Below are 12,934 nucleotides of genomic sequence, written 5' to 3' on the forward strand. Positions count from 1 at the left end.
AACCTTCCTTAAGGTAAAAGTATTCATTAAGAAATTTAAATTGTTCATCTTACCTACTAATGTGCGCGGGACTTGAATGAAATCTTCCCCAAACTCCAGATACATACGGGCTTGCTTTACAGCTTCAGGGGTCTATAAAAAAGACACAAACAGACATTACCAGGGTGGTACAAAAATAAAAAATACCTGTAATCATATCTATCTTTACAGCTAATGAAATAGGTTTTGTGGTTTTATCATTTAACTTTCAAAACAAATTGTAAATCCCTAAAAGAATAATTAGATATTTTCACATTACCTTCAATTTGCCACAAGATGCACTATTGGATAATTACTTCAACAAAGTAGATTGATTCAACTTTAAGCGAACAGAATCTGAAAAATGGCATTTAACATCCAACGGTAGAAAATTACAAATTTGCTGCTGCCCATTTCAGATGTACCCACTAATCAACTTCGTCAGGGCACTTTTTACATATTTTTTTTTTGTGTAATACTGGCTTCTTCCTTTTGCTGCAATAATTTTAAAATTTTATGAAGCTGGTTTAACCACCAAGTACAATACAATTCAAAAATCATCACTCTCCTTTCAGAACTAATCATTAGTTGGAAGGCTAGGTTTTGAGGACAGAAGACGGATTCATTAAATAAAAATATTAAAAAAATTGTCAAAGTATAACATTTTTAATGATTACATTACATATTTTATAAAGATTGAGGGCTTCTTTAAAGAGGGCATTTAGAAAAGCTTCCAACTGTGCTGTGTGTACATTACAGAACTCTAGAAACACGATTTTGTGATGCTACTCCTCAATACAAATTAACAGAATTAAACTTGAAAAATGATTACGTGCAGAGGAGTAAAGTATCATAAAAAGCTCAAGCACAACTGAACTAAAATTTAGGATGACTGCATTTTGGTGGCGATGTAGAGAAAGGTTCTACTTTTCCCAGATGTTCCACTTTTTTTGTCAGTTGTTACATTATAACTCTTAACACAGATGTCTGAACAAGAACCGACTTTCATAATAAGATTGCCTCAAACTTATATTTGGTGCTTTAAACATAAGTATGTTGCAGTTCCACAGCATGTTACTAAAGGAAACATGTCTAAACAGTTATAATGCTAACGCAAAACCAAATGCTTATTTAAAAGGTCAATACATAATATGATCCCATGCTGTAATTGACATGGTAGATTGATCTCAAAGAAAATATGATGGCAGAAGAAAGCAGCTCCTGAAATACAACAAAAGTGCAGCACTGAAATCAAGTTCTAATTGTTTGGTCACTGAAGAATATCTAGTATAATGGTTTAGATTACAGATCATGAAGTGCTTCTTTGGTGTCTACCTCAAAAACATGAAATTGTTTTGTTAATTTGGTATTGCATTTTTAATAGAACCATCCTAGCTTTCACTAGGTCATCACAATGACTGCCAAACCATTTGCTTGTACTATAAAGTGTGTGAACCCCTACTTCTAATTCTTTAAAGGAACTCATAGTAAAAGTACAACATTAAATATAAATCAGACCTTCCATTTCTTTAAAAAGGGTTAGTATCAAAAAAGCATATGTAAAGTTTAAGAACTTTAGCATGAAACAGGATTTTGATGTGGCAGACAGAATCAGACTATGTGCAACATTTTACTCTATCACAAGACTCACTAGCACTGCCAGTGAAGAGAGAACATTTTATTAACTTGATAGCCAATTAGCAAAACCTAGTCACCAAGACTAAGTGAAAAATTGCTCCTACTACAATAACACAGTTAATTTGGTCTTACTCATATGGGTAACGTTATAATTGGTCATTGTTCTGGACAGCAGAGAAAAGGGGTTTTGGAAATCTTTCTTCTATAAAGAAAATGCCTACCAATGGATAAAATTTTAGATGACACTGACCAAACAAATTTGGACATATTTGAAAGTCTTTCCAGAGAGCAACAAAATAAGTACCCTAGGAGTACATCCAAGGATGTTCAGAACTTCCTAGCCTGCAAATGATTTGTGGTATGGATAACACAAGTTGGAAAGCATTCGCATTCATTGGAGGGGTAGCCCTTCATCTCAAAAAAACAAAGCAGTACGTGAATGATCCCATAGCTCTTGCTAAGAAAGTTCTCTAAACAAACTTTTTTTTTTTTTGATGTGGCCGAAAAATTAAACAAACTTTAATTTCAACAAATTTGTGGGCAAAAAGCCATTCTTTCACCTAAGAATTAGATTTGATTAAGCATATATTTCACAGGCAGATAACATTTAAATGACTAATTGGGGTTACAAACTTTTGACATGCTGCAGTAATTGCCGACTGCTCCCTTCTTCAGTGCATATTTGGTGTTTTACATGATCATTTTTTTCTACAGTAAGCAAAAGACAAAGATCTTTATAATGGGGTGTATGGTGGAGATGTGGTTATCACTGCTTAAACCCCAACCCTAAGGACATGGATTTGATTCCCAACCCATGGGTCAGACATTTAGTATAATCCAGATTTTTTCACATCAAAATTTTTAAATCCAACAATGTAAAAGTAAGCAGCACCACTTCCAACTTCTCACCTCGCCATAGATACGGAAGGTACAGCTGTCCTCTTCTAGTTCAATAGCTGTCACTCCAGGCACTTTCCTGGCCTGCTGGATGTTTGCTCCATGGGTGCCAATAGCCAGCCCCATCAGATCCTCCCGAACTTGAAATTCCTCCTGGAAGGCTGATGCCAGCTGCTTACTTGTCTGTTGTAACGAATTTGAGAACATTAAGACAAGAAATTGTTGCACTCGATGCTACAAAACACATCTAAAACATTAAGTGTTGGGAGTACAACCAACCAAAAATATAGTATGTGTCTATTAGGCCATGGCCATAAAATACAAAGTTTAACAAAAGGAGCAATAAGAAGTGTGCTGAAAAGGAAACGATGAAATTTTGCACTCCATAATTGAACAGAAAAGCTCAATGAAATGTTTGGCCTTGCGTTTATTCTATCCTTAACATTCTTAATCCTTTATGACATTGTGCCACATTACATGCGTTAAAATGGCTCAAGTAGATGTTAGTTTACTTACAGTATATTCATTCCACTTTAGTATCACAAATAACTATAGAAATCACTGAAGTATCTTCTTGAACAAGGTACATACGGAGAGTGAAGCTCCAGTGCTGTGTTACCTAGTGATTACTACAAATGATTTAATCAAAATGTTTTGGGGGCAGACCTGGTATTAATTTAAAACTGACAAAACTTTGCCTGTACAGTTGGATGCACCTAATTGCAGGAAGTGCCTACTAACTGTAAAGGTCACCCATTTGTCTGCAAGTCCTTCTGTTATTTGAGCAAGAGTTGAGACAACAAATTTTACATGTCCAGTAATTTATACAAGTGCAATTAAATTCGGTCATTTTACAATGGTAACAGCCATTTGGCCGACATGAATTTGTTTCCTAAAATTACAAAGTCTTGAAAAAGACTCGCTACATTTGATTTTCATTTTACCAATCAATAACTAATGAAATTTCTGAAAATATATACTTAAGAGTAATGCCCACATAATCCAAAGCAGCTTACGAGGATGTTGAATACTATATTTCAGTCCTCTGAAATGTGTTATGTTTTTATTTTAATGAACATTAAACAAAGTATAACCTGTTTAATATACTGCATTTTTTAAAATTAAAAGCTTTTATATAAAGTGTATATGCAAGTAGTGTCAACAGCCAGATTATATTCTTTTCAATGCATACAGTGCATCCGGAAAGTATTCACAGCGCATCACTTTATCCACATTTTGTTATGTTACAGCCTTATTCCAAAATGGATTAACTTCATTTTTTCCTCAGAATTCTACACACAACACCCCATTAATGACAACATGAAAAAAGTTTACTTGAGTTTTTTGCAAATTTATTAAAAATAAAAAATTGAGAAAGCACATGTACATAAGTATTCACAGCCTTTGCCATGAAGCTCAAAATTGAGCTCAAGTGCATCCTGTTTCCCCTGATCATCCTTGAGATGTTTCTGCAGCTTAATTGGAGTCCACCTGTGGTAAATTCAGTTGATTGGACATGATTTGGAAAGGCACACACTTGTCTATATAAGGTCCCACAGTTGACAGTTCATGTCAGAGCACAAACCAAGCATGAAGTCAAAGGAATTGTCTGTAGACCTCTGAGACAGAATTGTCTCCAGGCACAAATCTGGGGAAGGTTTCAGAAAAATTTCTGCTGCTTTGAAGGTCCCAATGAGCACAGTGGCCTCCATCATCCGTAAGTGGAAGAAGTTCGAAACCACCAGGAATCTTCCTAGAGCTGGCCGGCCATCTAAACTGAGCGATCGGGGGAGAAGGGCCTTAGTCAGAGCGGTGACCAAGAACCCGATGGTCACTCTGTCAGAGCTCCAGAGGTCATCTGTAGAGAGAGGAGAACCTTCCAGAAGGACAACCATCTCTGCAGCAATCCACTAATCAGGCCTGTATGGTAGAGTGTCCAGACGGAAGCAACTCCTTAGTAAAAGGCACATGGCAGCCCGCCTGGAGTTTGCCAAAAGGCACCTGAAGGACTCTCAGACTATGAGAAAGAAAATTCTCTGGTCTGATGAGACAAAGACTGAACTCTTTGGTTTGAATATCAGGCGTCACGTTTGGAGGAAACCGGGCACCGACCATCACCAGGCCAATACCATCCCTACAGTGAAGCATGGTGGTGGCAGCATCATGCTCTGGGGATGTTTTTCAGTGGCAGGAACTGGGAGACTAGTAAGGATAAAGGGAAAGATGACTGCAGCAATGTACAGAGACATCCTGGATGAAAACCTGCTCCAGAGCGCTCTTGACCTCAGACTGGGACGATGGTTCATCTTTCAGCAGGACAACAACCCTAAGCACACAGCCAAGATATCAAAGTAGTGGCTTCAGGACAACTCTGTGAATGTCCTTGAGTGGCCCAGCCAGAGCCCAGACTTGAATCCGATTGAACATCTCTGGAGCGATCTTAAAATGGCTGTGCACCGACGCTTCCCATCCAACCTGATGGAGCTTGAGAGGTGTTGCAAAGAGGAATGGGCGAAAACTGGCCAAGGATAGGTATGCCAAGCTTGTGGCATCATATTCAAAAAGACTTGAGACTGTAATTGCTGCCAAAGGTGCATCGACAAAGTATTGCGCAAAGGCTGTGAATACTTATGTACTTGTGATTTCTCAGTTTTTTTATTTTTTAATAAATTTGCAAAAACCTCAAGTAAACTTTTTTCACATTGTCATTATGGGGTGTTGTGTAGAATTCTGAGGAAAAAAATTAATTTAATCCATTTTGGAATAAGTCTGTAACATAACAAAATGTGGAAAAAGTGATGCGCTGTGAATACTTTCCGGATGCACTGTATGTGTGCCCCTGTTTATTAGTGCGCAATTGACTGTGTGGTAAAATACCATAAGGCATTTTGTAAACCTACAATACTTCCTAAATTTTTCAGAATGGGCTATCAATAATCAAAAAGAGGGAAGTTTTGAACACTTCATCTACTGGCTATGTAAAGTACCTTTGAACTTGGTAGGCTTTCTTGTGTAAAACTCAAAATGTTGATTAACTTGAAGGTAACTGGCAAGTTGCAGAAACACCTCTGTTGTAGTTTGAGCAACGAGGTTCAAGGATAGTCCTTGTGTAAAATTATCTGCATCATTATGTACAGAGAGAGGTCTGTCTGCTGTTGAAGTAGCTCCCCACTCACTATGTAAAAAGTACTTTGAGTAGTGAGAAAAGTGCTATATAAATGTAAAGAATTATTATTACAGTATTGAGAATCAAACGTGTTTTATACATTCAGACTTTAAGAATTCAAAGTAAGCTCTTCTTTGACCTTGAAGTGTTTTAAAGGATAACTTTGGTATTATTCAAGTGCTTCATAATCATGGCACATATTAACTTGCCACATAAAACTTAAAACTTTCCAAACACTTCCACTTTACAGCAACAAAGGTTTCGATTAAAAAAAAAAAAAAAAAACACATGCTTTCCATGCTTATGAGGTATCCTTGTGATAACAAAAGAAGAACTATAAATAATATTTTATCAGACTCTTGGAACATTTTTTCTTGAGGTAAGAATATATTTAATGTTCACATGTCTGCTCAGAGCCTCTGTTGTGGGAGGAGTTACAGTAATCCAAAAAGGCCCCAGCTCCAAGCCATATTCTGCTTATACTACTACTTTAGTTTATGCATTTTTGTTTCAGCAGTATTTATGTTCTGCCATAGCTTGTAACAGACAGATGTGCGTTCAAATAATGTAAAAGCAAATTGGCAGTGATAAAGTGGCCTAAGTGTGCATGTGTATTTGCCCAGTGATGGACTGGGGCCCGATCCAGGTGTTTTTAATGCCTTGTGCCTAATGCTTGCTGGCCTAGGCTCCTGCTACCCCTGAAACCTGCCCTGGATTGTGTGTTAGGAAGATGAATGGATTATTATCATTATTACTGTGCCTATGAAGGGGAAAAATATATAATCTTCTTTCTAGGCTTTGCCCCATGTTGACGTAAGGTAGGCTCCAGCTGTCCTGAAACCCTTCACTGGTTTTCTTTTTTACCTTCTTAAAACAACATGCATAGAACGTTCTGCAATATACTAAATACTTTTGCAACATATTAAAATGTACTTCCACAACACCAATGGACTGTGACTTGGCAGAACAGAACTATGTAAAAAAATGTTTCAAAAGAGGGTTGAAATGGCTAGAACACTGCAGACAAAAAAGACCATTAACAGTACCTCTAAATGTTTGGTTGCTTCTTCATTTCGGGACATCAACATAAGTTTGGTGCGGATACTTCGGAAATGCATGTCACTTAACAGGGAAGCTCTTTTCACTGTGGACTCACTTGTGGACTAAGTATGATAAGAAAAAAAAATAATTTAAAAGAAATCAGCCAAACAATTTGCTCCTCTTCAGAAAAATTTGCTGAACACAGCTTTGCATGCAGATTTAGTGGAAACACCATCAATTACCTATATAAAGACAGGCTGTTACATGTATATGTTTAAAGGATTAATGTCTCTTAAGAACACAGTTGGGCCACCTTAATCTTTGAGCAACAAACTGCAAGGGGGCCCCACATCCCCAACATCAGATGTTCAAAATTAACATGGCAGGTTTTAGTGAATCCTACCTGCTAAACACTCCTTTTATGCAATTTATTTGGTTATTTAAAAAATATTCTCAAAGGCAGTTACAGTTGAGGCTGGTCAGGTTTATTATTCTTTATTTAGTATGTGACCACTTTTTTATAAATCGTTTTTCATGTAAAATTCTAATAGGAAGAGGATCGAACGACAAAAATTATTGTGCAAACACACAAAATTTGAAGAAACTATCATTTTAGAAAATAAGTGATTTTGTGATAAAAAAATTTCAAAACAAATTCACCCTGCCAGATTCTTTCAAATGCAGCAAAAAGAAACAAGGAGCATTTGATTGCTATATTGGTTACGATATCATCAGCAGCCACAATAGACCATTTAGATGTAGCTGACCCATCTCTTTTTAATGTATACAAATATAGTAAATGTACAGATGAAGAGGATTTTTCAAACTAATGATTTCTTAAAAAAAACAAAAAACAAAATCAGCAACTTAGTGCTACATTGTTTGTATGAAATTGTGTTTTACAAAATGAAATAAAAGTTAAGGCAGTGAAAAACAAACATGATTAGGCAATAACATTACACAGTATGTAGCAGAAAAGGGTAAGGCTGAACAACCAGAAAAACAGAAAAAAAAAAAAAAAAAACCTCCAGTTGGGCAGGAGAGAAAAAAATCTGCAAGGGTTCCAAGGCCAAAAGACCATTCAAGCCACACTGCGAGTAAAAGCGAGGAGTTAAATGTGATTTTTTTTTTTTTTTTTTTTTTTTTTAAGTAGAAGTTAAGAACAGTGTTTAAACAAAAAAAAAAACAGCAAGTTTTCATCACTAATCAGAAGTCAAAGGAGCCCAAAGAACATATCACAAGAACTGCACAAATACACAAGTATATTTAAAATATCAAATCCTAGAAGAAACAGGTTTAAAAGTCTTTTCACTGCTAGCTCGTTCATAGTTCTTTACAGGATATATCTGTTACCTGGCATTGACAGGGAAATTTCCTAAGACTGTAGGCCTCTATTACATCTGATTAACCGATGGCACTGTATTAGAAGTACTATGCAACTTAGTTTTCATTATACACTTGTTTTTTTTAAAGCAGAGGCTAATGCTTGTTCAATGGAGCTCCTTACTCTTGAACATACTTTATACAATTGCCCATAAGTAAAATATTCCTGCCATTGATTAATTCTTGCTTTTTCTAGTGACTGACCTTGGGATCTTTGGATGGCCACTACAAAACACAATTTTACACTAAACTGTATAGCTTTGAATTGACACTGATAATTAGTAGGAATAAAGATAATTTTGGGTATTAGTTTTTTCCTGTAGGATGCACCTGTAAAAATGGTAGCTACAATCAGATATGTAACGAACATTTTGATCTGTAGTCTTATACTGTTCCTAAGTTTTGGAAGGATTAGACCAAAAGCCCCAATTAGCCGAGAAGCATGATGTCTGTCCAATCTTTGTCTCACTGCCGAGCCAAAAAAATGCAGCATGTTAGTGTAGCCTACTCAGTACAGTATTATTATTGACACCAAAAAAAAAAAAAAGTCAGCTAATTTTGTTTTTTCTATAATTATCATCAAATTTCAATCAAAATATATCAAAGTATTTTTTAGATTTGGTGATATTTTATATATTGTAGGGGTTGGTTCCCCCCCCACCCCAAATACCTATACAGTAATCCCCCGCTCTATCGCAGTTCAGCTATCGCGCCCCCGCTATATTGCGGAAAAATTCAATAAGTACATCCTACCTGTAATTAACTTTGCAGCCAATTCATAACAAAGCATACGGTTTTCAGCAGACAAAGTTTCGCGTTACAGCACCCAGATGATTTCTTACAAAGCCCGTTATTGGCCGAAAGAGGAGACTCAACCAATCAGAGCGGATTTTTTTCTCTTGGGCTCTGATTAGCTGCTGATAACGTGGTGTAATCTTGTAAGAACAGCGAGCATGGGTCCCCGACAAATCGCGTATCGCGTACCTTGCTTGTGGTCTGACTTTTCTGAGCAAACTTTTGTGAACTTTTCATTTTGTTTTGTTTTAAGCCCTACGATGGCTCCCAAGTATCCTGCATCTTGTAAGCCTTCTGATAGCAGTGAGCCTAAGCATCAGAGGAAGACCTTGACCATACAGGAGAAGGTAAAACTGATGATTATTATTATGTTACTCATATCTTTAGCCCGACATCCAGGTATCATGTGTGTATCCAAAGTGTGTTTTAATGAGTTTACATGTGTTTAAAGAGTGTGGGAGGGGTATTTTAAGACTTAAACTATAAAAAAAAATGTGGTCTTTCTATATCGCGGATTTTCACCTATCACAGGTGGGTCTGGAACGTAACTTCCGCGATAGGCGGGGGATCACTGTACACTGAAATGTCCTCTCTTTGAGGATAGTGGATACTTACTGCTCTGCTTGTAAAATCCTGCCTAATTTCAGCTTTGTAAATGAATGGGAAAATGTTTTTGTTGAGGGGAGAGTAAATGAGTCAGTCAGTCAACTTTGCATGAGATGGATAAAAGGACATGGTGAGAAGGATTGATGGATGTGTGGAAATCACAGCTGCATTCAAAAAACTGGAGTAAAATTACATGTCTACACAAAGTTAAACACGCAGATTATTTCTGATAAAAAAAAGTCACTCTTCCCTAGCAAGAACATCAAGCTAATTTTGGACTTATATTAAAATATGTCTGGTATCCAAGCTGTCTTATGTGGGCCTGTGTTCTACTATTGCAACTTGCCTGAGTGTAACAGTCTCAATTATGTCAAAGCAGGTCATTTCATGAAGTCTGCAGAATGTCCAACCACATTTTTTCCAAATCTACTCAACTGTGTGTTGTTGTGGTTACGGGAATGCAAGGTAGTTGAGTGGAAATCTGATTTTTACTTACAGCACCAAAAATCCTAAAATTATATTACCATATCATTCTAAAATTTTAGCTTTTCAGTAGTTCCAGTAATGGTATACTATACAACCCTAGTGAATTCAGATGCATTTCTTGATTGAAGACAAGTTGTGACAAATCATGAAACTAGATGGTTTAAAAAGACCTATCAGACAACTTTCATGGTTGAGAATATACAAGACAGTTGAACATTAACTTATCTACATACACAAAGATTTTAAAATTACACGTATTTTGTGAAAGTAAAGCTTTACAAACAGATGTTATTTAATCTATTTCATTATTCAGGGGCTGTAGTTGGTTAGTCAATACATTTATATGCTCTCTAAGTCATATGCATTGGCAATCACTTAGGCAAAAGGAAATTTTATTTAGCTTAGTGGCTTAAGCAACTTGCTTTCTGATCACAATACAACTTTAAGACCCCACAAACAGACTTTCCAGTTGTATATAGATGCAATCTTGAAAATATGCAACTTCATTGTGTTTTACCTGTCAAAACATGGTCTCAATATACTGCACTTTTTGGAACTGAATTCCAAAATTACCACATCACATACTTAAAAGTGAAGACCCAAACACATTTATGACAAAATCTGAATGTACATGAGGTATTGGGACAGCTAAGATATTACCCAATCAACATATAAAAAAAGGAAATGGGGAAATAAGGAATGCGGCTGCGCCAGATCATTATTTTATTTATTATACCTCTAAGCAAAGGTGACTATACGTCTCTGCGCCTCCTTTATGAAATTCCCTCTCTATATAGTGCTTTGTTTTCTATTTATATAGTATTTGGGTATTTCAAGATTAAAACTAGAATTAACCAAATTGCTTCAATTTGTATTACCTATTAAAAAAAACCTAATAATTCATTCCACATTACAAAGCGTTTTATGTTAGAATGATAAGCATCTCTAAATAGACCAAGTTCGAGTGAATGTTTGTAATCGCCCTACAGTGGCATTGCTGGCAGGGTCAGTTTTTACTTTGTACCGTGGACTACTATGTTTGGACTCCACTATCTCTGAATTTGGAACAGAAAGTTAAAAAAAAAAATTAAGGCATGAATGCATTGTTATATCTGCTGGAAACAAATTTCACTATTCTGAAACTCCAAAACCACAAATATTAAAATGCCATAGTACAGGTATAGCCACAAACTTCACTGAGCTTGTAGCACCTGATGTTCTAATGTATATACGGATTCATACAACAATACAAAAGGTTTTGATTATGGAGAAAAGCATCTCTTGAACTAAATGATGCAAGAGAAATACAGACAGTAGAGAACTGAACACCCAAAACCAAAAAAAGGAAACAAGAAAAAAAAAAAAAGATTGATAAAGGAAGTATTATCATCTAGCTATAGAAAATTATTAAGTATTACGCATACAGATCCCACAATGATTATGTCCATCTTATTTTTTTTAATGTGCCATGGGTGATAAACTATGGCAGTTATGCCAGAACCCAAGGTAAATTATTTCTGTTCTGGAAAAGAACAAACCACTGTTGCAATATTAGAAGGACAAGGCCTGTTACCATTACATAGTCATCTAAATGTGTGATGGTGAACATATTCAAGACTTCAAGAGATAACCGAGTAAATTCTTATGCCCTAAGGCAGCAGAAAGATATTCCCTCTTTCCTAAAGACAAGACAGAAAAACCCAAAAGCAGTTCCCACGATCCCACCTTCACCCCACCAAAACAAGACTATTCAGCTTTGCTATAGGCAAGGTGAACACCCTATCAAATACATAGGGAACAGAGAGAAAGAGACACACCGACAGCCCACCTCCTAAACACCACATTGATTCTTGGGATTTTGATTTCTTCCACAAGATTAATACTGGACAAGTGATGTCACCAATGTACTTCTTTCTGGAAATTTACACAAAAATGGTTGGTTTGTTTCATACCACATTGTTTATCAATGCTCACGCATTAAAGAGTACTTTCCACTATTAAAGATAGAAAAACATGACTGTTCCCATTTTAACCATGAGGCACTATGAAAATGTAGAAAGATCCTTGCAAAAGCACTATAGGACAAGCAAAAAAGAATCAGTCAGCACTTACTAGTACTATCAGTTCATGGCTGGCAGTGCTGTAGAAAATGCAGTTGGCTCCAATAGCTTTCCTGAAGTCTTTATGTATGGAGTCATTCGAACAGCTACCTCAAAATAAATAAATAAATAAATAAATAATCATGCAGAAAAAGAAACTGAGTAATCAAAGCACAAGTGTTTGCCACTGCCAACTCACGTTTCCCGGAGGTCTTCAGGCACGGGGATTGTCACTTTATGGAAGCTACTTGAAGTGGCAGGGCTGTTGGGATTCACTGGTCGAATTCGCTCAAGCGTCACAATTTCATTGTAGGTGGCATCACAGGCAGCATACTCTATTACATAAAACTGCAAAGAAAATAGACAAAGAAAAGAAAACCCAGCAGAATAAATAGAAGTGGCTATAAAATTCCAGAACTACACATCTCATGCAAAATGATGTGGGCTACAAGTGGTGAAAAGTTAAGATTTGCTTTCCCCATTTGTTTTGCTATGGTTTCACCAAAAGCTGAAAGCAACCAGAACAACTGAGCTATTAGCAAATTGCCACTCACATAGTATGTTGCACGCTCCAAATTATTAGTCTACATATAATTGTAAATTAGTGTCATTAAAACACTTCAAGCTCAATAATGTAACACCAACAACTGATGGAAACAGTTTTGAGTCCATCCCCAATATCCAAATTTAGGAAAATCTAGACAAAAAATATACTAGGTGTTTTTTGATTAATGTACTGTTAAAAAAGGGAGTGTAACCTAGCGCATAAAGCACTTCAATTTAAGCCACTTAACATACAACTATG

The 12,934-nt window shown here is 36.3% G+C and overlaps 1 protein-coding gene across 3 annotated transcripts in view; it reads right to left on the reverse strand.

Annotated features, from left to right (window-relative positions):
• Positions 1–12,934, reverse strand: part of fxr2 (FMR1 autosomal homolog 2) — a 101,883-nt gene that overhangs the window by 32,004 nt on the left and 56,945 nt on the right. For all 3 annotated transcript variants that reach the window (XM_028798436.2, XM_028798434.2, XM_028798435.2), the window contains exons 5-9: positions 12,329–12,477; positions 12,143–12,236; positions 6,766–6,882; positions 2,566–2,736; positions 54–132 (exon numbers count right to left, since the gene is read on the reverse strand). In XM_028798436.2, the coding sequence (XP_028654269.1) occupies positions 54–132; positions 2,566–2,736; positions 6,766–6,882; positions 12,143–12,236; positions 12,329–12,477 (610 nt within the window). The remainder of the gene's footprint in view (positions 1–53; positions 133–2,565; positions 2,737–6,765; positions 6,883–12,142; positions 12,237–12,328; positions 12,478–12,934) is intronic.

The sequence above is a fragment of the Erpetoichthys calabaricus genome, chromosome 3 (assembly GCF_900747795.2).
Source record: "Erpetoichthys calabaricus chromosome 3, fErpCal1.3, whole genome shotgun sequence".
NCBI classification, from domain to species: Eukaryota; Metazoa; Chordata; class Cladistia; order Polypteriformes; family Polypteridae; genus Erpetoichthys; species Erpetoichthys calabaricus.